The sequence below is a fragment of the Cyphellophora europaea genome (genome assembly GCF_000365145.1).
Source record: "Cyphellophora europaea CBS 101466 unplaced genomic scaffold supercont1.1, whole genome shotgun sequence".
NCBI lineage: Eukaryota > Fungi > Ascomycota > Eurotiomycetes > Chaetothyriales > Cyphellophoraceae > Cyphellophora > Cyphellophora europaea.
The window spans coordinates 1,929,307-1,952,723 of NW_008481797.1; the positions used below are offsets into that span (position 1 = coordinate 1,929,307).

The following is a 23,417-nucleotide window of genomic DNA, read 5'->3' on the forward strand; positions in this document are numbered from 1 at the left end:
CTATGAACAGGAGCAGAGGAGCCATTCTGGAAAATCGTGTGAGTGATCGGAATATGCCAATGGTCAATGCTTCGTCTGGGATCTGTCTCAATTTCAGGAGAGAGATCGCGCAGTATCAAATCCAAGTTTAGTATTGGTCGGAGTAAATAGCTGCTGTCAGCATCAGACAGACAAAGCCGTTAGGTGTCAACCCCTCCTGCCCGGGATAAAGGCAGCTTGTTGCACCACTGCAGATTTCTTTGTGTTTCAGTACAACAAAGGAAGAGATGCAAAGCCTGTAGATGCCAAAGACTCTGCTCATGAGAGTGGTGATTCAGCCATAGGCAGGACACATTGGATAGGCGAAGCCTGGTGGAGATTTGATCGATGTGACTCGATTGCGTTCTATCAATGTGCAATAGTGTATAAATCAATGATATTTCCAAGGGGCCCATGGACTCGTGAACTGTAACGAGCGACTTTTAGCTGATTATCAAAGCATCGGACGCATCCTAATCTCCTGTGGCCGTGGCTGGTTGCGGCCACTCCTATGCATATTGGTCTCTCATAGCTCCTTCTTCAGGAAATGCTCAGGCTTGTGCGTCGTCTCGAAGTCAACGTGTACATATGCTCGCTCGACATCCGGTAGGCTTTCGAGTTTCATTTGCAGCTCCTCCGCCACATCGTGGCTGACGCGAAGACTTTCTTCAGGGTCCATTACAACATCGACTTCAACGACGAGTCTGGGACCCGAATGCCAAGCTCGCACTGTATCGATCTGCTTGATCATCTCACTGTGCGTCATGCTCACGTATGTAATGAGCTGAAGCGTTTCCGTGTCGGCGGTGACTCCAATAAGCAGCTGGAACTCTCCGTATGCAGTATGCAGCCACAGGCACGAAATCAGGACTGAGAGGATAATAGCACCCATGGGATCGATCCACCATCTAAGCTTGGAACCACCCACGGAGGTTAAGATACCGAAGCCGTTGATGAATAGGTCATTTCGGTGATCCTCCCAAAGAATGCGCACCTGAGAATAATCCCCCTTTATTCCCCAGCAATAGAGGAAGAGGCAGAGCTTCGTGGTGAAAGCCACCGACACTGCGATGACCGATGGAAGGTAAAAATCCTTGGTGTCGTTTTGTCCAGCGTGGCGAGCAAGATCTTGAATGGAAAATGCGATCAGGATGAAGGAGACTGTGGTCATCAAAAAGGCGAAGACAATGTTGCCAGCGTTCTCTATTCGAGCCCGTCCGGCAGGAAACTTGCGAGGATCGACTTTGCTGACGGCTTTGTTGCAAACGATCAAAGTGACGTTTGATAACGGGTCGAAGACAGAGTCGGCGCAGGTCGTGAAGAGCGAAAGAGAGCCGGAAGAGATGGCGGCATAAAGTTGGAGGATGGATAGAACAATATTGGCGCCGAAGCTACCATAGACCGCTATCAAGTACTTGAGTTTTGTAGATTCCTGAGAGTCTCGTGCTTCCCGGACATGCTCATGGACTGGCTTGAGGAGGCGCTCAATCTGCGAATTCTGCGACTCGTAAAACCCGGCTACTTTGGACATGGGCTTGCTGCCCAAACTAATAGGATTACAGTAATTGACAGTGTCGCGTTTTCTCGCAGTATTAGCGCTGATGCTGTCGAGTTCCACTTGGGTCTTGATTCGTTGGGAGAGCTGGAATGGATCGGCTGGGGAGGCATAGGACGGCGATTGAGACTCGGTATCGTAGGTGGAAGCATTGCGGTGCCGGGAGCCAGCTTCGGCTTTTGACTCCTCTACCGCGGAAGTTTTGGCTTCGCCATAGTGCAAATTGGACGCTGACTGCATCGATTGATGAACGAGCGACAACGTGGCGTGGGTAGGATGCGTGTTGAGATGAATGGGCTCAGACATTAGAGCTATTGGGGGGAAAAGACACTCCAGCGACTGTCGCACTGATAAGCCGGAAGTCCTCACTGGCAAGGAGGCAGAAGGCACTGATCGAGAGCTTCCGCGACCTCCGAGGATATTATGAAGAGTAAGGAGGGTAAAGGACAAAGAGATGGGTGGGATGGAAATCGGTGACTGGGCCGATGCGGCGAACGGTGAGAATGCACATAAGAGACTGCGGGCAGCACTACCCACCTAGACCACCCCCACGACTCCACAACTGACCGCAGCTTCAAGTCTCGCGTATCTCGCTAAAGTGCCTGTGCACTTCGTTTTCTGAGACGCGATGCTCTTTGGTCGCGGTGATCCTATTGCAGACCGTCAAACACGAGCGCACAGTTGATGACTGGGACATATCACTGCACCAGGTAAGGAAAATACGAGGTGGACCAGATTCGGAAGGTAAGGAGGGGTAGCGTGAACGAGAACGACCTTCGCTGTTGTCTGGCAGCTTTCATCCCACACCAGATTCGATCACGCCGCTGAAACAATAAGTGGACCACAATGACAACATTCTTGTCCTCGAGCAACCTGTCATTATACACCGTGCCGGTGGCATGGTGGCTGTGCATGGCGCCCCACTTGTACGCAATCGAACGATACCGATATATCATGAACTCAGCGTCCACGGACTCCATCAAACCCGGGACTAAGAAGCAGTTGGAATTCGACAGAACTCAACCAAGAACGTTTCTCTCGCGTCTCGAGGCCAATCCGCATCCGGCTTTAACTCCTGAGCTCAAAACACGCCTTGCTCGAGCCGAAGCGGCGTCTCTGAACGGCTACGAAAATCTGGGGTTCTTCGCGGCTTCTGTCGTCGCAGCCAACATCAGTTTGATCGTCGTTCACGCTAACGAAGGCCAGTCGTTCAGCAAGGAGTTGTACTATGTCAATTGCCATTGTCTTGGGTACCTTGCGAGCCGGATTCTGTTCAGTTGGTCATATGTTGAAGGCGCCAGAGGTCCCCATCGGGGAGTCTACTTTTATACCGGCCTCGCTTGCGCATCCGCGCTGTTCATCCACGCCGGCAATGCTCTGAGAAAGCTTGTGAAATGAAGGATGAAGATAGCACTTCTGATCACCATTGAAGTAGAGGAGTTCCGATCTATAGCCTCAAAGCACAAATAGTCTAACCTAAAGTAACCTGACCCGATGAGTCTGACCACCTGGATAGCTTAGTCAATGCCGAGAGACGTGCCAAAGGCAAGGCTGGAACACATGATCTCTAGGACTATGCTTTGATAATAGGTCGACGCATGAAGACGATGTGAACAAGATGCTCTAACACGTGACAACACACGCATTCTCGACCTTATCTTACCCCAGCTTCCGCTATCAGGACGGTGTCTTGGTTCGACCACTCCAGACTCGCATACTCGGCGCTTATCATGGCAAATCGCAAGATCTGCGAGATCCCCGGAGATGCTAGGCTCATTTGTCTGGACGGTGCTGGCCCTGCCTCGCATGGCGCCGGCCCTGCTATGACCATGGCGTGCCCCAAGTCGTTCTGTCGGGTACTGACAGAATTTCGAATTGCAGGCACAAGTTCGAGCAAGGTAGGTTACTATGGCGGGTGATGAAGAGCAACCTGACGAGAGGACACAATTGCTCTCCGTCGGACGCAAGCTTTCGACCGAGTCCTTGATCTCCTCTCACGTCAGTAAAGAGGAGCAACTTCTTAGCGAGACGTCTCTGGGCGAACGCCTGCCCTACAATGATTACACTACCATCGATTGGATCCACGAACTTGTCAGTGTTCCCGACGCCCCTGCTGGCATGCAGCTCACCTAGAATAGGTCAAGGACTCTTTTCACTACCGCACCGTCCATGGTGGCGCTGGGCTTAGGAACCGAGCTGCGGCCGTCTACGACTCATGCCAAGGATGGATCATAGCAGCACTCAGCGGCATAGGCACCGCATTCGTTGCCGCTTTCGTCGACCTAGCAGTGAGCACAGTCAGCGATTGGAAGACCGGGTACTGCAAAGCCAGTCTCCTGTCTAGCAGAGACTTCTGCTGCACGTCAAAGTCGCCATGGGTGACTCTTGCCGACGCGGGACCAACGTGTGGGAGCTGGCACTACTGGACTACGGGCTACTGGACCCAGTTTGCTACCTATGTCGGCTTTGCACTGCTCTTTGGCATTATGGCTGGTGGCGTCACTCTGCTTACCAAGGCACAATTGCCATCTACGGCTCCAGGTCACGGCGACAAGGGCCCTATACGTCAATCTTCGGTCGTTGCGCATGGTAGCGTGCCCCAGCCTGGTGCCACTGGGAAGTCCATGTTCATGGCCGCTGGCAGTGGCATTCCCGAGATCAAAACCATTCTCTCGGGCTTCGTCATACCACACTTCCTGTCCGCCAAGGTCCTACTCGTCAAAGCCGTGGGCTCCATCTTTGCCGTCTCGACAGGCATGTGCCTGGGCAAAGAAGGACCTTTTGTCCATATCTCTGTCTGTGTGGCTCATCTCATCGGCATGCGCTTTCCAAAGTATGCAGATAACGGACGCAAGATACGCGAGGTGTACGCTGCGGGCTGCGCCGCCGGACTGTCGGTCGCTTTCGGTGCTCCTATCGGCGGAGTGCTGTTTGCTTATGAAGAGATCTCGACGTATTTCCCTCGCAAGGTGCTATGGCGTGCCTTCATCTGCTCCCTGAGTGCGGCCATCACTCTACGCCAGCTGGATCCAACGGGATCCGGTCGACTCGTCCTCTTCGAAACCGACTACGGCACTTCTTACAAGGTGTATCACTACCCCGTGTTCATCATGCTGGGAGTTTTCGGCGGCCTCTTTGGAGGCTTGTTCTGCAAGTTCAACTTCGCGTGGTCACGTCGCTTCCGGTCCTACGCCATCATTAAGAACAACAGCGTTCTCGAAGTATTCCTCGTCGTCCTCGCCACGGCACTCCTGCAATACCCCAACCCGCTGACCCGCGAGCCCGGCGATGTCATCATCAAGAACCTTCTCGTCGACTGTGCCGATGCCTCCTCGGAAGCCACCTACGTCTGCGTCAACGAGCACAACGGCAACCCATCCCCACGATACCTAGGCTGGCTGATCTACGGATCCCTGGTCAAGCTCATCCTCACCATCATCACCTTCGGCATCAAGGTGCCCTCAGGTATCATCATCCCCGCCCTCGACGCCGGCGCCTTCTGCGGCCGCCTCATCGGGCAGCTCCCCTTGCTCTCCGCCACCATCAGCCCCGGCATCTTCGCCATGGTTGGCGCCGGCGCATTCCTCGCCGGCGTCTCCCGCATGACCATCTCCCTCGCCGTGATCATGTTCGAACTCACCGGCTCCCTCGAGTACACCGTGCCGTCCATGCTCGCCATAATGGTCGCCAAATGGACCGCCGACGCCCTCTCGCCCGAATCCGTCTACGACCTCGCGCAAACCGTGCTGGGACACCCGTTCCTGGACCTCGATGCCTCGATGCCGCTCGTGCAGCGCGCCCCGCGCCTCGTCGCCGACCTGACACCGCCGCAGGAAACCATGAACGAAATCACCGTCCACGTCCCCGCAACCGGCCTCGTCAACCGGCGCGTCCTCGCCGAGAAGCTCCGCCTCCTCAAACGTCGCGGCCTCCTGGACGCCGGGCTCGTCCTCGTCGCGAAAGACACAGGCATGCTCCTGGGGTACCTCGCCGAGGGAGAGCTGGAATTCGGACTCGGCGAGCTGGCGGATAGCGGGAACCATGCACCGGACTGTGCGGTCCGTGTCGTCAACCCCGGCCACCGCCTCTATGCATCTGCCTCTGCCGCCGCCGCCACCGCCGCCGTCGCGGGTCACGCACCCATCGCCGAGGAGCCCGAGCCCGTCTCGAGCCCATCCTCACCCTCACACTCAACCTCAGCGCAAGCGAATGGGCCCACCGTCGTGGCTCCGATGACCAGCACCGCCGCCGAGGACGCGGATGTGCTGGACCTCGCCGTCTTCGTTGACCGCACGCCGCTGACGCTGGCGGCATCGGCGCCGATGGAGTATGCCGTAGAGATGTTTGGGAAGCTGGGCATCCGGTACCTGATGGTGACGGAGGATGTGAGTGGGCGGTTGGTTGGGGTCGTGATTAAGAAGAGACTCGTGGATCTGTTGGATCGTTTGAAGGGTGAGCATTGAGGAGTGCGGAGGATGATGTGTGTTAGCGGTGGGGCTGAAATGGAGCTGATATACGTAGCCGTAAACGAAGAGAACCCGACAACGTCGAGCTGGGCTGCGTTCAAAAAAGGGGTCAGCCGAGATGGTTGTCTTTCGTTCGAACTACGCATGGTCACACCTCGGACGAGAGGCGGCAATGTTCACATCAAATCTTGCAAGCAGCAGTCCATCATCGTTGACATTTTGTCCCCTCAAGGCTATGCTACTGCTCATTATGTCGCCTTAAATCCACTCGTGGCTCAATTTGAGGACATACCTGCCTCCATCCTTCTTGTGCAGGTGTCACTGCATTTTGCCGTGCTATGCTTCATTATGGAAAATATTACAGTCATCTGCATTGCGTCCATCTGTCTATGTCATTGGCCGGAGGCATCAGGGCGCGAGGTAGTTCCATGTCTTGAATCCTCCTTGCTCTTAAGATGCAGCAAACAGAGCGGCGAGCCCTAGCACACCAGCCCAGAAGAAGGGTACAGCGAGGGTCCCGACGCCGCTGCCTGGGAGTTGTGATGGCGATGATTGAGCGCTTCCGGAGGCTGAAGGCGAGCCTGAGGTGGCTTGAGGAGCATAGCCGCCGCCACTCGAGCCACTTGGTGGAGTATAGGTGCCGTTGCTGCCAGGATAAGTTCCGTTGCTGGCTGCGGCATCTGGCTGAAGGTCAAAGTTGCCGCAATTCAGTCTCGTACCATTTGCAGCATGGATGACAATGCTGCGGTTGCCGAAGAATGCATCATTCCCTTCGATGGCCGAGACGTACACATCGGTATAGGCTGCATTGAATTTCCCGTTGTTGGAGTTCTCCGCTGTGATTTTTCCGTGCTTGCCAGACATATCACCAACTTGACAATACTGCGGATCGGTGATGTTGCAGGGTACCGTATCTGGAGGACCGTCGAATGGCATGAGGTGGCCACCAGCGGCGGTGCAGTTTCCATCATCCGGGATACGGTTCACGTGGATGTGGTACGCTGCAGGGTCAGCGAGAGCAATTTCAGAGAAAGCAGCACCTACCAAATGGGCCAGCCGCCGCGACGTCTGGGAGACTGACAAACTATATATTTCTTTTAGCTTGTGTCGAGACAGCTGAGAGGGCAAGGGAGCTAGCCAAACGCCATGAATTCGAAGCCGACGTAGATGGCTACGCGTCATCTGAATGGTCTCGAAGCGATGAGACGTAGATCAACCAGGATAACTTACTGCCAAGCAGTCAGTACGGCTTCAGCAGACAGGAGGGTTAAGAAAAAGCGTGCTCTGTCTGTGAGGCCCATAAACCGCCAGAGATGTCGCTGCAAGTGTTGCCTGGACACGAAACTTACCATTGATATTGAAGCTCACGCCAGTGCCATCATCACTCGAGACACCTGCGATATACCCTCCGCCTGGTTTACCATCCTGCAAGTTGGCTTGATAAGTCACACGCTTAGGTTGACCGGTAGCAAGGGGCACGGCGGGGTGGTCTTGAGCCAAGATCTGAGTCGCGAGAGCGAGAAGGAGAGTGCTGAAGCGCATTGTGTCGGTAATATCGAAATGAAATGAACGAATGTATGCAGGGCAGATTGTTGGGGTACAAGGAGGCTGAAGGAGTGGTGTTGAAGGAGAGTCAAAGTTGGTGAAGTAACTTGGATGAAATTATTTGCAGATGATGAAGGTGCAAATGGTAGTGAGGAAGGCGCACAGGGCAGCCCCTGACGGGAAGGCGAAGGCATCGAGGAATGCGGGCAAACGTCCTTGCCCCTTGGCCAATAAATTGCCGGCCCGACGTGTCTGGTTGTACAACGGGAGGTCACCGTTTGGTCACTCTGGTCTCGGACTATCAATGACTGCTGCGTTTGCGATGGAGACGGATAGGAGGGAAAAGGAGGAGGGTGTTGAGGTCGGAGCCATTTCATTGCTTCCATCCGTCTAGGTGTGACTCACTACATACTCACCCTGTAATTACCGTTGCCTCGCTCGGGGCTTAATAAATCCGCATTTAGCACAATGTCCAAACGATATCGTTATGTGACTATGCCTGCAGGAAATAATCGCGCTGGACGTTAGCTGGCGACATCTCGCCTTCATGGTGTTCAGTAGCTTGACCAGTCCAAGTACGAAAAGCCAAAGTCGCTACGATGGGTCAGCACGAGGACCAAGTCACACATGGAGGAGAGTCCTACAATCTCAACGAGATCATTCTGTTTGGCTCCATCAAGGCAACGTCCTTTCCGAGACGAGTAGATCGACCCGCGGCAAAGGTCAGCTCTCGTACCCTTTCGTAGGATTTCCGTGTCTTGCGATCAGCAGAACATCATTCCGGTCTCAATATATTGGCGTCTGGGCCAAACAGATCCGGTGTCCACATCATCTTGTGTTGACTGGCTGCAATGTGAGAGGCTGCTTGTATAGCATCATCAATTTCTTCCCGTAGCTTGGCATAGCGTGGGAGGTTTGTCAACAGGTATGCAAACGTCATGAGAGCGTTTGTATCAGTGGAGACAGAACCATTCAGGATCCACAAAGGTGGATTCCTCCGAGCGTGGTCAAGCCGCGAGCAATGGAAAGTGTCCAGCATGTCGTGGTGTCGTCTGCCATCTGAGCCATCTCCCGCAAAGTGTTTGGCACCGATGGGCTGCAGTCCGCCAATTATGGCGCCCTTGCCTGAGTCCGGTCAGAGCTTGGACTAGACTGCTGGAGAGGTTTGAGTAGATGAAAGGGATGTTCGGGCCAAACTCCACGATGAAGGAGCTTGTGGCTATGATATAGGGACGAGCTGTCGCGAGTCTACGACACCTGCGTCCAGCAAAGCGACGATCCGGTTGGGCCTTTGAGCCATCGTAACCGATATCAGATACAGAACCTCAAAAAATGGCAGGCGACAATACTGGGACCACCCTGCGAGGTACAAGCATGCTCGTTGGAGCACGGATGCATAGTGCATACTGAATTTGTCGCTGGTAGCATTGAGGGACACCCAGCGGGCGTCTGACCGAAAGTTGAAGCGGGGGCCCCGGGCGGGTTTTCTAACCCTCCAGGCGGGTTACGCACGTGCCAGTCGAAGGCTCTTAGCTTGACTCTGGGGCCTGTACATGGAACCCTGAAGACGACCACCTGCCGACATCGCCCCTCTGGTGTGAAAACCATAGCTCGATGGTGATCTAGACTTGCGAGATCATCGTCAGCCAGTAGACAAGTAAGAAACACAGAGTCACCGAGGCAGTGTGTGTCATTGACTATCTAATTTGCTGCCGGAGCCTTCACTGTGACCAGGAACCGCATCTCCCTCCCTCCGTTGCATCCTCCTCTCACTCCTCCTCGCTCACCTCGCCCTCTTCGTCCTGCTCGTACTCCTCGAGCAGCTCACTCTCGTCGCCCTGCTCATATTCCTGGGCCTGCTGGTCCCCCTCATATCCGATGCCGAACAACTCCTGATCGCGTTGCACCATCTCCTCGTCGTCCACTGCCAACAACTCCTCTACTTCGTCCCTTGCCTGACGATCCAGCTCCTCCGCTGTCATCTGCTCCTCTTCCTCTCTTTCCTGCGCCGCCTTCTCTGCCCTCTCCAGCTCCAACTCCGCTTCCCTTGCTGCCTTCGCCAAGCGATCTTGCTTCTGTTGCTCTCGTCTCTCCTTGGCTATTCTGCTCTTCTCCGCCTTCCTCTCGGCATCATGTTTCGCCTTCGCCTCCTGCTTCGCCTGCTTCTCCCGATCTTCCGTCTCCATTCTGTTAATTTGCACCTCGCGTTCCTGTTCCTCTACCCGCTGGCGTGCCTGCTTTGGGCTGACAAAACTCAGGGCACTGAGCAACGCAGGCGGGGCCAATTTCGAAAATGCCCAGGTGGGCTTCTTGCTAAGCTTGCGATGCCGCTTGGGCGCGGGTGGAGAGACGGAGGGATCGCCATCGCCGGTGGTTGGACCTAGTAGGACAGGGGCAACGATGATGGGCGCATTTGCGGCATTGTCGTTGGCAGGAGTCGCCGGGCCGCCTTCAGATGCAGGCGTAGGGCCATTGCTGAGTTCAGCGCCATCGTTGGCATCGGATACTTTGCGTTTCTGGCCCGCAAGCTGTGGTGGAGATGCTGAGGATAGCTGCTGAGATGGCTGCTGGGGAGATTGCTCGGGTTGCTGCTGCAGATGATGGACTGCTGTAATTTGGACATCGTCGTTCTGCTGTACACGTGTGATGACGACCTCGTCATCGTCGTCGTGTAGCTGCTGCTCCAAAACCGCAATCCTGTCCCGAAAGCGCTGGTTCTCGGCAAGCAGCTGCTGGGTACGCTGGTCAGTGCCTCTAATGATCTGCTCACGCTGCGATCTCCAATAATGAGCCTGCTGTACGGCCTGATTCCGCTGTTGAACATGATTTCTGCTCTCTGCTACAGCTTGCTGAAGAGTGAGCGACAGTTGCGTGTTCCGCTGAAGAAGCTGTTGATACGGTCGACTGTTGGTGACAACGTCTTCGTAAGACTCGGTGGCGTTCGGAATGCTGTTAAGCGGAATCTTGGAGTGTCTCATGACGCCTGTGGAGGCTACATTGGGACCGTCATCCTCTGTGGAGTTATACTCCGCGTCTTGCTGGATGCCGAAATGATGAGTCTGTTCACTAGTCGGCAGAAAAGCTGCACTGGTGTTAATTCTGTTGAGGTTGTATCCATGCTGCTGAGCAGGTGTGAATGCTTGCTGAAATTGCTGGTAGCTGGCATCCTGATGGTACATGTGCCGCTGCTGACGAGTTTGTGCAGAGCCTTGGAAGCTGTTCGAGACCGTAAAGTCTGGAGAAAGTGCTGGTGGGTTCTGAAGGTGCTGCACGGGGTATTGATGCTGGTTGTTATTGTTGTCGTTGTTACGGAGAAGATGAGGCTGAATCATCAAGCCTTGATCGTCAGGATTAGCTGGTAGTCTAGGCATCTGAGTCCGCGACGAGGGAGTCTGAAGACGGCCTAGGAGCTGTAGATTGATAGTTCCACTCTGTATCTCTGAAATTCCATTAGATGCGAGCATATTTCGCTGCATGAACGAGGTTTGTGGATGCATGGCTTGTTGAGGAATCGTAGCTCGGGACTGGTTTGTAGAAGTGTTGCTGGAAGGAGACATTGGTCCTCGCACTGAACGACAACGAGCGGCCCTTTGCCAGGCGACCTGTGTTGAAGGCAGCAGTTGGCAAGGTGGTAAGATAGGCCTGATAATCTGTAGGTGTAATTGAGAGGATCAAGTGACAAGAATCTCCCACAGAAGAGAAAGGAGCTTGAAGTTGACGTTGTCAAGTACACTATATCTGAAGTGCGAAAAGTGCCGATGACGAAGAAGAAGTACCAGACCAAGTGTCCAAAGAGAAGAATTTATGGTCTCGGACGCTCAAGTGCAGGCATCAAGAAAAAGGTCGAAGGTACTCAGGTCGAATGTGGTGTGGGCGACAAGGCTGTTGCTCAATTGACGCAGTCACTCCGCCGAGGACTTGGGTCAACCAATTCATAGCATTTTTCAACAGGCGACAGTCATACAAGCATGGCGCAATGGCGGAACGCGTGCTACACTCGCGTTGTTTTCGTTCCATAATGTGCGTCGCGTCCCTTCTTGCGAAAGTCTTTCGAACCTGGGTTTGTTCGGACACAGAGGCTGAAGCTGGCAATTGGCACGTCCCAGTGCCTAGCCGTCGTCACAAATGCGGCAACTCCACGAATGGTGTGTGGGTGAAGCATCGATGCCTTGAAAATTATCAAAGGTCCGCTCACATCGACAGCAGCCAGCTCTGCTCTCCGGCCACGCACTGGCTTGGGTACGGGCTATGATCGCCACTCGACAGCGTGGCTGATCGAGATTGCGAGCCTACACCAAGCCTTGCTCGGGTGAGTAGGAGCAGACCCAGTGCCACCCTACACAGAGGGGACGAGCACAGACTCTGACGAACGTCCGAATTTCCTACCTACCACTAGAGTGCATTCGGATATGCCCGGTCTTCGAGGGGGGAGTGTAAGCCTTCGAGGACATGGTCCATGTTGTTCCTGAAACCCACTTGATGCAATGCCTGTCAACTATCGGCATCAGGACTCAATGAAAGTGCGTGTCCCGGAGGCTCGACATCGAAAAGGGCCGCATGTCGGCCACACCACATCTCGATCCATCGGCGTACGGTCGTGGTCATACTGGGCCGTGAGAGCCCATTGACGCTGGCTGTTGCCGCGTCGTTGAGCCTCAGGGGGAAAGAGAAGAGACTTTGTCGAATTCAGGACGCTCACCAGGCCCCCGAACCCACAAAAAGAGATATGATGGCATTATACTGGCAGGAAAGAGCCAAAGATGAAGTTCAGCTGTGCCCAATCGGCAGGCACCAGGCCTACACAGAGGTCCGTGCGCCCTGAGCTTTCAGCTCACGTCTAACCATGGATGGTAAGCTTGCCGACCATGTACACTTAGGCGCGTCCCGCACAGCTTGAGCCTTCTCCACCACAACCAAACTTCCCCATCTTTGCCTGTACAGTGGTTTCACCTCAGCAACACATGCTCCCACCCATGTCTTTCAAGTTCCAAGGTGAAAAGGGTTGAGCGATAACACACCCTCCTCTTACATCTTGGGCTGACTGGGCAGTCGCCTGGCTCAGCACAAGCAAGAACCAGGCACCATGAGCGTCATTCTCTGCACTGGTAGGCACAAAATCCCTCCTCCCGCCTGAGGCACGGCTAACACATGCTAGCTGGCTATGATCACACGATAAGGTACTGGCTCAAAACGACCATTCCCGCGCATTCTGACCTGTCGCAGATTCTGGGAAGCGCTGTCAGGCATCTGTTCCCGCACGATCCAACACCCCGAATCCCAAGTCAATCGTCTCTGCATAACTCCGGACAAGAAATATCTGGCAGCCGCCGGTCGTCATGTCGTGCGACTCTATGACATCAAGTCCTCCAATCCAAACCCCATCATGACCTTCGAAGGGCACACGAACAACATCACCGGCGTCGCTTTCCACTGCGAAGGCAAATGGATGGTCACCTCATCTGAAGACAATACCGTGCGCGTATGGGATACTCGCTCAGGCCTCATTCAGCGTAGCTACAATCACGACCATCCCGTAAACGATGTGGTCATTCACCCCAACCAAGGCGAGCTTGTTTCTGCCGACCGTGGCGGCGTCATCATGATATGGGATCTCGGCGACAACAAATGCACCCACCAGCTCATACCTGAAGACGACGTACCCGTCTCCTCGGTCAGCATTGCCTCCGATGGCTCCCTTCTCGCCGCAGGTAATAACAAAGGCGATGTCTATATCTGGCGCATGTATCAGAACCACGACAGCACCACATTGCAGCCCTGCCGCGTCTTCAACGCCCACAAGACCTATCTTACCCGCCTGCTACTGTCTCCAGACATCAAACTGCTCGCGACTTGCTCTGCCGATCACACCGTCCGCATCTGGCGTATTGATATGAACGAAGAATCTCTCGAGCCAATTCCCGAGCCAGCGACTCCTCTTGCCTCATCCTCTAACTCTAAGGCGCAAGACCCCTCCAATAGTACGTTCGACGAATTTGGCACCGAAGACGATGCAGACCACGAAGCACGCTCTCGTAGCTCCAGCAACATCACCACCTCTTCGGCATCCGCTTCGGCAGGCGGGTCACGGCCCGGCACAGCCGCGTCTTCCTCCTCACAACCTCCCTCAACTCCACTCGACACCTTCCGCCCTGTCAATGCCGTAATCGCCAAACGCACGCCTCTGCAGCTCGAGACGGTATTGGAGTCGCATCAACGCTGGGTATGGGACTGCGCCTTTTCGGCTGACTCGGCGTACCTTGTCACCGTCTGTTCCGACCATTACGCCCGCTTGTGGGAAGTCGCGAGCGCGACCATCATACGACAATACAACGGACACCATCGAGGCGCGGTCTGCGTGGCGCTGAACGACTATTCGAGTCCACCTTAGGCAGCGCGAACAAGGGAAAACTACGGCACAGTGGTGGGAAAGTAGAAGAGTGCCTACGGCGCGAACCTCCACAGCGGCGTAAATGGGTAGCGAGCGACGAGTTAGCGGCCGCTTCACAGCGCCACACGATCGGACACCAGGCCAAAAGAGGAGCTGGTCGACCTTTGATGATATGATTTTTATTCCTTCGGCGTCTTGCATTTGGTTGGCATTGACGACGTTTCGATGATACCCAAGACGTACAGTAAATCAATGACTTGAGACAACTCGAGCATTACACATCCTGTCTCCCAATTGTCAAGCAGCTCCTTGAGACAATCGGTGTGATGTCGATCATCGGTTCGACCTCTATAACATACGGCAGCTAACCATCATTGCTGCGGGCTCAAGTCTCGCGTCGTCGGCTTCAAAAACCGCATTGATTCTCCCCCCTTGATTCTCCCCAATTGAAATGCTTTTTGACTGCCAGGGGTCCATGCGAATGGCGTCGCTGGTTATTTAGGCTTCAACAACTCTGAGGACGAAGTTGACCACAACCGCACCCAGGAGCGCAAGAGCCAGGACGCTGGGACCGATGCGGTCATCGAAGCCACCTTGGCCGCGCTGCCGGATGCTCTTCGCTCGCCAGTGGAATGTGAACAGTGCGTAGAGCATAGCAGCCATGGCCACAAGCGTGAACAAGCCAGCAGAGATGCGGCCTACAGAGTCACCAAAATTGAGGAGGCCAACTGCGAGGCCGCCCAGGATGACAGTAAAGTTGAGCCATGAGAGGAAGGTACGCTCGTTGGCGAAGAAGACCTTCGGTTCGACGCGGGTGGGGAGGGCTATCCGCTTGCCTGCAGCGAGAGTCAGTTCAGTGCCTTCGGCGTAGTTGTTGATGGATAATATATACCGTTTGAGGTCTGGAGGAGAGGCTGAGAAGACATGATGCTTTCTTACTGGTGTCCGAAGCTGTTAAGGCGCACTTGATGTTGTTGAGGCTCTGCAAGAGACTTTCTGTGGAAGTGCGACCCGACCCTGGAATGGGAGCGTGAGCGGGCGAGATGTTGGGTCTCGGAGTGGTAGGTCTGGCTCCGGTAGTTCGGAGGATGACCTTGCCAGAGGGCGAAGTAACAGTCTCGATACCACTGCTTACGCGAGTTGGGCGTCTCGGGAAGCGAGCGGGATTGGTATCTGCTCTAGCTGGAGGACTGATCGGATGCTGGCTCGAGACCAGATGGTTTCTCGGGGTATCCAGTCGCGAGTGTGCTCGGAAAGTGGGCGAGCTGCAATATGCGGGAGCCCGAGGAGAGCAATTGGTTCAGGTCGAGCTATCAGACGGGTAGCAAGAAGAGATTGGGACGGATAGCTGCCGCACGTGAGGGGGACGGAGCTGGAGCTGGATGTATAGCTATTGGTATGCGATAAATAAACATATACCGTCAAGGTTCTGGACCAGAAGTGCTGATGCTAGAAATTGTCAAGGCAAGACCGCGGATTGAGAGAGAGGCAGTCAAGGTTTCCGTCTCTCGAGGCACGCGCAGAAGCAAGTTGAAAATCGTCGAAAGGAAGCTGCGCTCTCAGCTTAAAAACTGCTCGGGCTCTGAAGTTGCTGGTAGCGGGGCAGGCGCGCATGCTCAGCTCGAGTCTTCTCATTCGCTGCAGCAACCAACACAGGCGAAGGCTTGGGTTTTGGAGCTCGTTAGGGCGCGGCCTGCGCGTGGGACTGGCATGTCGCTGCTGCTACGGGGGCTCAAAGCGCCCATCGTGGCGGTTTCTGATCGAGCGGCGTCATTAACAGACTCGCACACGCAAACCTCTTTGTTTACGGCATCGTCGTCCCTCTCACTGACACCAACTCCCACCCAACCTGCCTCCTCCTTTGGTCCCACGGTAGATTGCTCAAAGTCCAGCTTCCGAAACGAACCACGACCGAGCAATTTGTCTTCACCTGTTGCAGCGTTCAAGCGACGTCTTGCACATAGAGCGTCCATTCTCTCATTTACAAGCAGACGCAGGGAAAAGGCGACAGAAGTACTTTCTGCAACCGAAGGACTTTCGACCCCCATCCCGGCATTGCCACCCTCTTCAGACCAGCTTCCTTTGTCCGGTACTTTGGTGGTGCCTGAGGACAACGATCCTGCTCTGTCACCGCTAAAGGCAGCAATCCGTACATCTACTCTGTCTTCATCAGAATTTCAGCCTCTTCATCAGAGTATACGCGAGAAACAGCTTCAGCGTCAACACCTAAGGGGATACTTGCACAAGTCCAATTCTCTTCAGCACACTTTCATCAAAATGGCTAGCGAGAACGCACAGCCTCCTGTGTCATACTCTCGTCTACAAGAGCTCACGACTGCGGTAAGTAGAAGTGCAACACCGAGAGGGCTCTCACTGACGGCAACAGGCATGCGAACGAGCTCTTGGCTCCGTCACATCGTACAACCACGCCTCGACCGAAGAGTGGAATACGACCATCATCAACACCATTCTCGGCACGCTAGTTGAAGAAACGACACCATCCGCCGGCGATGGAACACACGCTCAGCCTCCTTTCAAGTATGTCGTCAACTCCACTATCATCCAACACGCTCCTATCAGCTCGGGAGGGTCCACAGATCCTTCGGTGACAGGCAGACGGGGCATGCACGCCGCCAGTGGTGCATTCTGGAGCAACGAGAAAGATGGTATGTGGAGCTATAAATATTCGGCTGCCGAGAACAAGGGCCTCGACGTCGTTGTCGGCATCATTTGGATATACGTAGGTGATCAAAGATGAGCTGGTCACAGAGCCATTCATCCGCCAAGGCTTGACTGCGAACAGTTGTGCAGGCAGGTAATCACAGTCGTGACGGTACAACACTTGTACAGGGTGGGCTCTGAACGTGGCTACAATAAACGTTTGACAGTTTTCCGAATCTCGGATGAGAGATCGGCAGCACTCACGAGTCACGTCAAGACGAATTGGGTGTCGAATTTTAGATACACCAAAATGTGAAAGTTATTGGATACTCATTGGGGATGGCCCGCGAAGACCTACACGTCTGCGTAAGAGGCCCTCCTCGGCTATGCGGCTGTGCAACTTCAGGTGACCTGGCTCAAAGCTACTCTACAGGATCTGTCGTCTGGCAGGCCTTATTGGACGAGCCCACGTTGAGAGACATTGGACTAAGCCCTGATTAGGACCGGCTAATAGATCTGCTCGCGACACACTGGACATGCAGGTACCATGTATGCTAGCTGCTGTTTCTGAAACCCCATGCTGGAGGCAGCCGAGTCATACCAGTAAATGCTCTCAGCTACTTCGATGGACAAACGACGCAGCGACTGCTCCGTAACATCCTATTCGCGAATCGCGATCGTATCGAGGGCATCCGCGAGCGCTCAGCTAACTCTTTCATGGCCAGAATGACATGGCTGCTGAAGACTCGCCTAAGCGCTCGACTAGTTGCATAAGCGAAAGACTATCGTGCAAAGTAGCGAAGGCCAGTCGTGAACCAGGACAGAAAGAGCGTCGTGCATATTCGGCTGATGCAAGAAACGAGCAGCCGGTCGGTGACCAGGTTGAAAGAAGGCCGGATTGGACAACACCCTGCCCCAGAACGTTCTAGTTCAGCAGCAAGAGCCGCGCAAGGCTGCAAGGGCGTCCCATAACGGCTGCCTAAAGATGCCTGTTTCGACGTCGACCATAGGTACAATCGCTGCAGATCCCGCCTATGCTTACCCTTCAGCGATGGGTACCCAACACTCGAGCCGCTCGAAGTGCTTGGGCCCGACTAGAAGGAAACGGGTGCAAGTGCTGTTAAATCCATTGACCTGGCGATTGTCTGAAGCAATTGAGGATGTCTGACGCATGATTGGCAGGAGTCATTGTCCCACAAAGCTGAGGACTGAATCAGGAACATGGATTATTTGCAGCTCGGGGAATTTTCGATCGCGCATCGTGTTTCAGGGCATGCTAGTGCTCCGTGATAGACAGCGAAGCCGTTAAAACGAGAAAAAGAGCCCACAGCTGGGATAGCGACTTCGCCTTGAACTCAATTGGTAACAAGCACGATGACGAGGCCGCAGTCGAACGCTATTGATATGAAGAGAGAAAAACGGGGCAAGCGGCTCTCAACATGACAGCTCTAGCGCTTCGACTGACTCGAAGTTCTCCTTGGAGCCGGAAGCTATGGTCTGGAACCGGTACATTAATTCCACTTCCAAGTTGGAGAGTCAAAGCCTTATTCCGTGCTGTAGCACCGGCTAATCGTCCTCGCGCCCCAGATGAGCCGGTCGACAGGCAGTTCCGTTACTTCTCCGTGTGAGTCCGAGCGCCGAGCAGTCATCTGTACGCCATAGCTCGATCCGGAGGAACATCAGATATGGCGGAAGTGATTAACTCCGGCACATGGCTGAAGTGGACTCAACTAGGTACAAACCCCTCGAGCTAGAAACGTCATCCCAGCGCACCCGGGCGCCTGCCCGGGCGGGTGCCGAAGAAGCTTGCGCTTTTCACCACTGGGAGAAATCTCTTCTAGTTTCAGCTCTCATGCCCTTCGAATCTTGACATCAAACCTCGACCCGAGCAACACTATCCCGGCCCCGCACGAATTTTGAAGGCGGAAATCATCCCACAACACACATCCCTCATCCCCAGTCCAGCTGAGCCTATTGCTACTTGACGTGGCGCGTACTTTGTATTAAGGTATAGGTGCGAGATCATACTGTAACCCGTATAGCGTTACTCGGTTCGTTCACTGATTCACAGCAGGCACCATCCCCCCCTGGCATGTTCCGATACACGACCCACCCCTGTCAGCATGCACAGTAGTTCGATTCGCTTACAGCCAACAACCCAGGGGCACCCCTGTTCACCTAGCTGGTGGGGCTTCAGGGCACCTCTTTTCGTGCGAGTCAAGCCCAAGAGGCGCTTTGAGCCCTCTCATTTGGCCCAGTCAAAAGCTCTTCTATACCAGATTCGACCGCCTGGTCGTGCCGATCTTGATCTTTCAGGCGAGCTCGAGTCGCCCTCGCAAGCTGGTACCTCTCTCCACTGTGGACAAGTAAGCGAATACCGGCGTTCTTGATGTGCTTCTGGCGCACGACAATCATAGGCTCTGCCTTTGATGCTCACGCTACTCTGCTGCTGAGTTCAGACCAGCGCTCATCAAGATGCAGTCCACCTAAACTCTACGCGCTGTTCCCGCACATTCTGCGTGCTTCGTCGCTCCATTCGAGGGTTCTTGCCTCCATGGACCGCCATACGCAATCCTTCACAGCCAAGTGATGCTCTCCCAAGCCTGCTATGCGGTCCACCTGTAATTCTTCCGACAGGCTTCGTCCCTTTGGACGGGAAGCACCTCGCCGCTCCGTCGTATGTGGTTCGCCATTACTCTTTTTAGCACATGCAAGTGCCAGCCAAGTCATCAACAGCCTTCCGAAAGCTCTAAATTGACGCAAGCAATAGCACTCAACGGCGAGCGCTTCATCTTAGATCTGGCCCACGGCTCGAGCCTTGAGACCTTCACTTCGGGCCCTGACCCCAACCTTGGTACCTCGGGCTCCTCAGCCCGGGCTCCTCGCTTGCATTCTCCTCTGCCCTAGTACATGCTTAACTATCCCCTTCAGCCCACGAAATCTACCTCGAGATCGACGTGTGCTGAAGACACTTCCTGTGCACTGCAGCTAGCAGTAGAGGTCCACTAGGGGTTCATGATTTTTCGTTACCTGAAGGCTCCTCATCCACTTGTGCTCGCATTCGCGTGCTTGGTCTCAACAAGGCAGTCCCCAAAGGCCAATTGACTTTGCTTCTCTGGGAACTGCACCGTTGCGTTGCGTTCAATACAATTCCACCTGTCAACCAATCAGCATCCGGACCCGACTTCTATTTCGGCTCTTTATCAACGCCAACATCGCCATCCCAGGAGCCCTGCCCCTTTCTAGAACCACTGGCCTTTGTCTGTACTTCCCCAGCACGTTTTCAGCTCGTGTCCCTCGCAAAGTCACTGGCTCTTACGGGCAGGCCCGACTCCCGTCGCTCTGTCGATCATTGCTTCTGTGGTTTTATTTGTTGTCTGGTCTGGCCGCTTGCTGAGTACGCATCACGTCAAGCCATATGCCTCCGGGAGTATTTGAATCATGTCAGTTGCCACTCAGACGACTCTCCAGTCCAGTGCGATAGTCTCATACACCATGTCCGAGTCCGGTTCGGAGCAAAGCAAGGTAGAGAAAAAGAGGTGTGTTAGCTCTTGTTGCCCGCAATTTCGTCGTTGCTGATGAAGTAGGGAATACAACCGCAACGCTCAGCGGGTCTTCCGTAAGTCGTCTCCAGGCACCGCAGAGTACGAGGGAACCAATGAGAGTCTATGCTAACATGACAAGGTCAACGGCGCAAGGAACACTTGACCAAGCTCGAACAAGCGCAACGCGAGGCCAATTCATTACAAAGCGAAGAGGTTGAACGTCTTCGAAGGGAAAATCAAGCCCTCCTCGCGGAGAACGAGACGCTCAGAGCATCGTATGGCTCGCAGACTAGTTCACCAGGTCCATCAATCAGTCCACGAGATGTCAGAGCATCGCCATCCAATTATCTACCGTATGGCCCACCAGCAGCGTTTCTTGCTGCCGCGGCGACAACGACACCGGTGTCGACAGTGCCAGTGCCGGGATCTGCTTCCACCATGATGCAAGATACGGGTAATCTGGTGGTTGTTATGCCCAACAACATTCAAGAGATTCGGCGCTCGCTGCACCGACTATTCGCGCCTCTTTTGGATATTCCAGTCATCTCGAACCCTCGAAGCCACTTAGCAACGCTGCAAGCAATGCAGCCGACTCTGCCTACCTCGCTGAAACCGACGGCGTTGCAGCTCTCGACGCCACACCACGCTTATATTGATATGATTCCATCGGCAACCCTTCGAGATCGGCTTGTTGCTGTGGGTGCCACCCACGCAAACGCCTTTTTGATGGAAGTCTGCACGCTCGCTTGCGAGATCGACGACACCGGACAGATGACGATATGGGGCGAAGACTGGCTGAATGAGTTCTCGTGGGAATTCTCTGCTTTGGCACTCGAGCGATACGGTGGCTGGCTTTTGACAGCAGAATGGGGTCAGCGAGCAAACTTTTGGCGACGGCAGAGAGGCGCTCCGATCCTCCCAGGCTACGATTGACCGCTGCAAGCCGACTCCACAATTGCCCGCACGTCTAGGATGCAAACGTCAGCTTCAAGGGCAAGCTATATGGGTGCGTTGACCTCCCTCATGTCGTTACCCGCAGCCTCCTACGGCTGCGTGATTTCGACTGGAGTCCTCCGCAAGCAGACCGTCTTCTGCAAAGGAGCAGGAACGTGCTACCCCTTCCGTGACCGCACAGGCTGTGGCACAAGCTGTCGAGACAGTTAGATTTCTGTATCATCAAAGACGGCCAATAATGTAATGTATGTTTGAGCGTTCGTCCTACGTGAGCAGGATTTTCCAATTGCGCGTTCGCATACCCCGGGAGCTGTCACCGGGAGCGTGCTCGTCTTCCAAGGGACAAGTACACCTGGTCAATTTCGGTGCAGCAGAGCACAAGCGGGCAGTTGGCAGCCCGCCAGATGGGCTTGACAGGCGGACGTGACATGCACGAAAGTCGGATGCAATCTCGCGTTGTCGCGATCTCACGATCTGTATCAAGTCCCACCATCAAACCAGGCCAACGGCAAGTTCCCACCGCCCAGAGAATCCTTGTAAATCCCCGTTGGCGCCTCAGCCATAGCCAAATCCAACGTCGTGCATGACGCCTCCACAAGGGGGATATCACCCAGCCCCACGATCTTTCACCCAAGAACACCAAATCTTTACATCCTTGCAGAGTCCACATTGCCGAACCATGCGAAGGGCTCCCACGACTGCAGGACAGCTCGTTCGCGGCGGACTTGGGCGGCTGGGTTAAGATTGGGGATGCGCAGGGTGGCAGGGCATTTTACGTACATCGAAGTCGTGGCCCACACTCGGCGATCTCAACGGTTGGGGGCATCGAATGACACAGCCTCAACGGAGTGCGACTGCGTACTTGAGAGTATCCTTCCAAGGATGTTGCCCGGCAGTGTATGGGGGCCACAAGAGCTGCAACCATGTCGAGGAAATTGATATGGCTGTCGGCCACTGCGACTTGACATCCTTCAGTGTGGCCGATGCTAGGCGCGCGGGGGCTGGTCATTCAGCCTGGACTTCAGAGGTGAAGGGGAGACGGGTTTCCCGAGGGGAGAGTACTGACTCGCCCCCAAGTTCACTCCATACAGCCATCGACACGGAAGCACTATGATGGACTCTGCCAGAGACAAGGAGAATGCGAACCTCCGTGGAATCTTTGATGCAGCACAACGAGTCCAGCGCAGGAAGCATGCTACCAGCATGTTTGCCAAGCCAACACACATGCCTCGTCTGCCGCCGTCATCGTCGCCGGACTGTTGAAGCCGCCGCAAAAGGTCAGACACCTCTAATGCCACTTGAAGCTGTGCATAGTGCTGTATTGCTACCGACTAGAGGGTGAAGTGAAGGGCGTTTCGGCGACCTACGTTCAAGCTCTGACGCCAATAATGCCAAAACCTCGCTTCCACGCAGACTTGCGGAGAACGCATTGCGATCAAGATGGCCTTGTTTGTATGCCACAACAAATCGATACGGCCAAGTTACCTCCCACAAACCTCCTGGTGGAGCGCAGCTGCGGAAACATAGTCCCTGCAACTGGCGTACGAGAGCAATGGCACCGGGACTTCGCGTATACGAGCTTCAATGCCGCAATTGCCGACCTAGCCGAGCGAGAGTCTGTGCTGCGCGCATTACGAGAGTCACGAGCGCATGTCCACGAAGCTGGGGGCGCGTGGTTGAAAAAGCATGACCCTTAATCTATGAACAGCGGGCTTTATCAAACACGCGGTGGCCAAACCTGAAGCATGCGGGGCGGCGCGCTAGCTAGGATGTGCGAATGCCTGTCTGTCTAGTGGTTCTGCCGTAGATAATCGATAGGATTTATCATCCGTGCAAATTTCCCGAGCGAGCGAGTCCCTCATGGGTCAAAGGTGCGGTCGCTTCTATTCTAGTCCTCGCTGTCGGAGGTTTTCGAATGAGACCAGACTTCGGCGCCGCCATGAGACTTCTCAGTCTTGGTTTCGGCGCGAGAGACGAGAAACATGTTTCCTTGGATGCGCGTTAGACTGAAGGGATCGACACACGTGGACGGCGAGGCTGTTTAAGAGGTCGGTCTCGAGAGGCGCATCGATCTGCTCCGAGAATTGGATGGCATTACTCTGTTACAGTCGAACACGCGGCAAAGCGCCAGCTGCAACCAGTAGCCTCGTCCCTCATTGCCTTGTACTCGTAGCCTTGCCGTTGGATCTGGCAGCCGCGATGCACAGTTGATTGGCTCTGACCACGCCTAACGCCGGGCGCTTGGCCCCTGAAACAACGTACCTTAATTTCACTTCTCCCCCCCT

At 54.6% G+C, this 23,417-nt stretch overlaps 9 protein-coding genes across 9 annotated transcripts; 5 read left to right on the forward strand and 4 right to left on the reverse strand.

Moving 5' to 3' along the window:
• Positions 1 to 544: 544 nt before the first annotated feature.
• HMPREF1541_00718 (uncharacterized protein) lies at positions 545 to 1,879 on the reverse strand (the record flags this gene model as incomplete). Its single annotated transcript, XM_008713023.1, has 1 exon — positions 545 to 1,879. One exon carries the CDS (start codon positions 1,877 to 1,879, stop codon positions 545 to 547), a length of 1,335 nt encoding a protein of 444 aa, XP_008711245.1.
• A 540-nt stretch (positions 1,880 to 2,419) lies between these two features.
• HMPREF1541_00719 (uncharacterized protein) lies at positions 2,420 to 2,971 on the forward strand (the record flags this gene model as incomplete). The annotated part of the gene is made up of 1 exon (XM_008713024.1): positions 2,420 to 2,971. The coding sequence occupies one exon, from the start codon at positions 2,420 to 2,422 to the stop codon at positions 2,969 to 2,971; it is 552 nt and encodes a 183-aa protein (XP_008711246.1).
• Positions 2,972 to 3,481: 510 nt separating this feature from the next.
• HMPREF1541_00720 (uncharacterized protein) lies at positions 3,482 to 6,036 on the forward strand (the record flags this gene model as incomplete). Its single annotated transcript, XM_008713025.1, has 2 exons — positions 3,482 to 3,664; positions 3,712 to 6,036. 2 exons carry the CDS (start codon positions 3,482 to 3,484, stop codon positions 6,034 to 6,036), a joined length of 2,508 nt encoding a protein of 835 aa, XP_008711247.1.
• A 453-nt stretch (positions 6,037 to 6,489) lies between these two features.
• Positions 6,490 to 7,581, reverse strand: HMPREF1541_00721 (uncharacterized protein; the record flags this gene model as incomplete). Its single annotated transcript, XM_008713026.1, has 2 exons — positions 6,490 to 7,040; positions 7,389 to 7,581. 2 exons carry the CDS (start codon positions 7,579 to 7,581, stop codon positions 6,490 to 6,492), a joined length of 744 nt encoding a protein of 247 aa, XP_008711248.1.
• A 1,772-nt stretch (positions 7,582 to 9,353) lies between these two features.
• Positions 9,354 to 11,048, reverse strand: HMPREF1541_00722 (uncharacterized protein; the record flags this gene model as incomplete). Its single annotated transcript, XM_008713027.1, has 1 exon — positions 9,354 to 11,048. The coding sequence occupies one exon, from the start codon at positions 11,046 to 11,048 to the stop codon at positions 9,354 to 9,356; it is 1,695 nt and encodes a 564-aa protein (XP_008711249.1).
• Positions 11,049 to 12,667: 1,619 nt separating this feature from the next.
• On the forward strand, positions 12,668 to 13,972 carry HMPREF1541_00723 (uncharacterized protein; the record flags this gene model as incomplete). Its single annotated transcript, XM_008713028.1, has 3 exons — positions 12,668 to 12,689; positions 12,740 to 12,761; positions 12,808 to 13,972. 3 exons carry the CDS (start codon positions 12,668 to 12,670, stop codon positions 13,970 to 13,972), a joined length of 1,209 nt encoding a protein of 402 aa, XP_008711250.1.
• A 498-nt stretch (positions 13,973 to 14,470) lies between these two features.
• On the reverse strand, positions 14,471 to 14,898 carry HMPREF1541_00724 (vacuolar transporter chaperone 1; the record flags this gene model as incomplete). Its single annotated transcript, XM_008713029.1, has 2 exons — positions 14,471 to 14,808; positions 14,865 to 14,898. The coding sequence occupies 2 exons, from the start codon at positions 14,896 to 14,898 to the stop codon at positions 14,471 to 14,473; spliced, it is 372 nt and encodes a 123-aa protein (XP_008711251.1).
• A 1,351-nt stretch (positions 14,899 to 16,249) lies between these two features.
• On the forward strand, positions 16,250 to 16,730 carry HMPREF1541_00725 (uncharacterized protein; the record flags this gene model as incomplete). Its single annotated transcript, XM_008713030.1, has 2 exons — positions 16,250 to 16,312; positions 16,359 to 16,730. 2 exons carry the CDS (start codon positions 16,250 to 16,252, stop codon positions 16,728 to 16,730), a joined length of 435 nt encoding a protein of 144 aa, XP_008711252.1.
• Positions 16,731 to 20,128: 3,398 nt separating this feature from the next.
• Positions 20,129 to 21,111, forward strand: HMPREF1541_00726 (uncharacterized protein; the record flags this gene model as incomplete). The annotated part of the gene is made up of 3 exons (XM_008713031.1): positions 20,129 to 20,172; positions 20,218 to 20,252; positions 20,318 to 21,111. 3 exons carry the CDS (start codon positions 20,129 to 20,131, stop codon positions 21,109 to 21,111), a joined length of 873 nt encoding a protein of 290 aa, XP_008711253.1.
• Between the last annotated feature and the right edge of the window lie 2,306 nt (positions 21,112 to 23,417).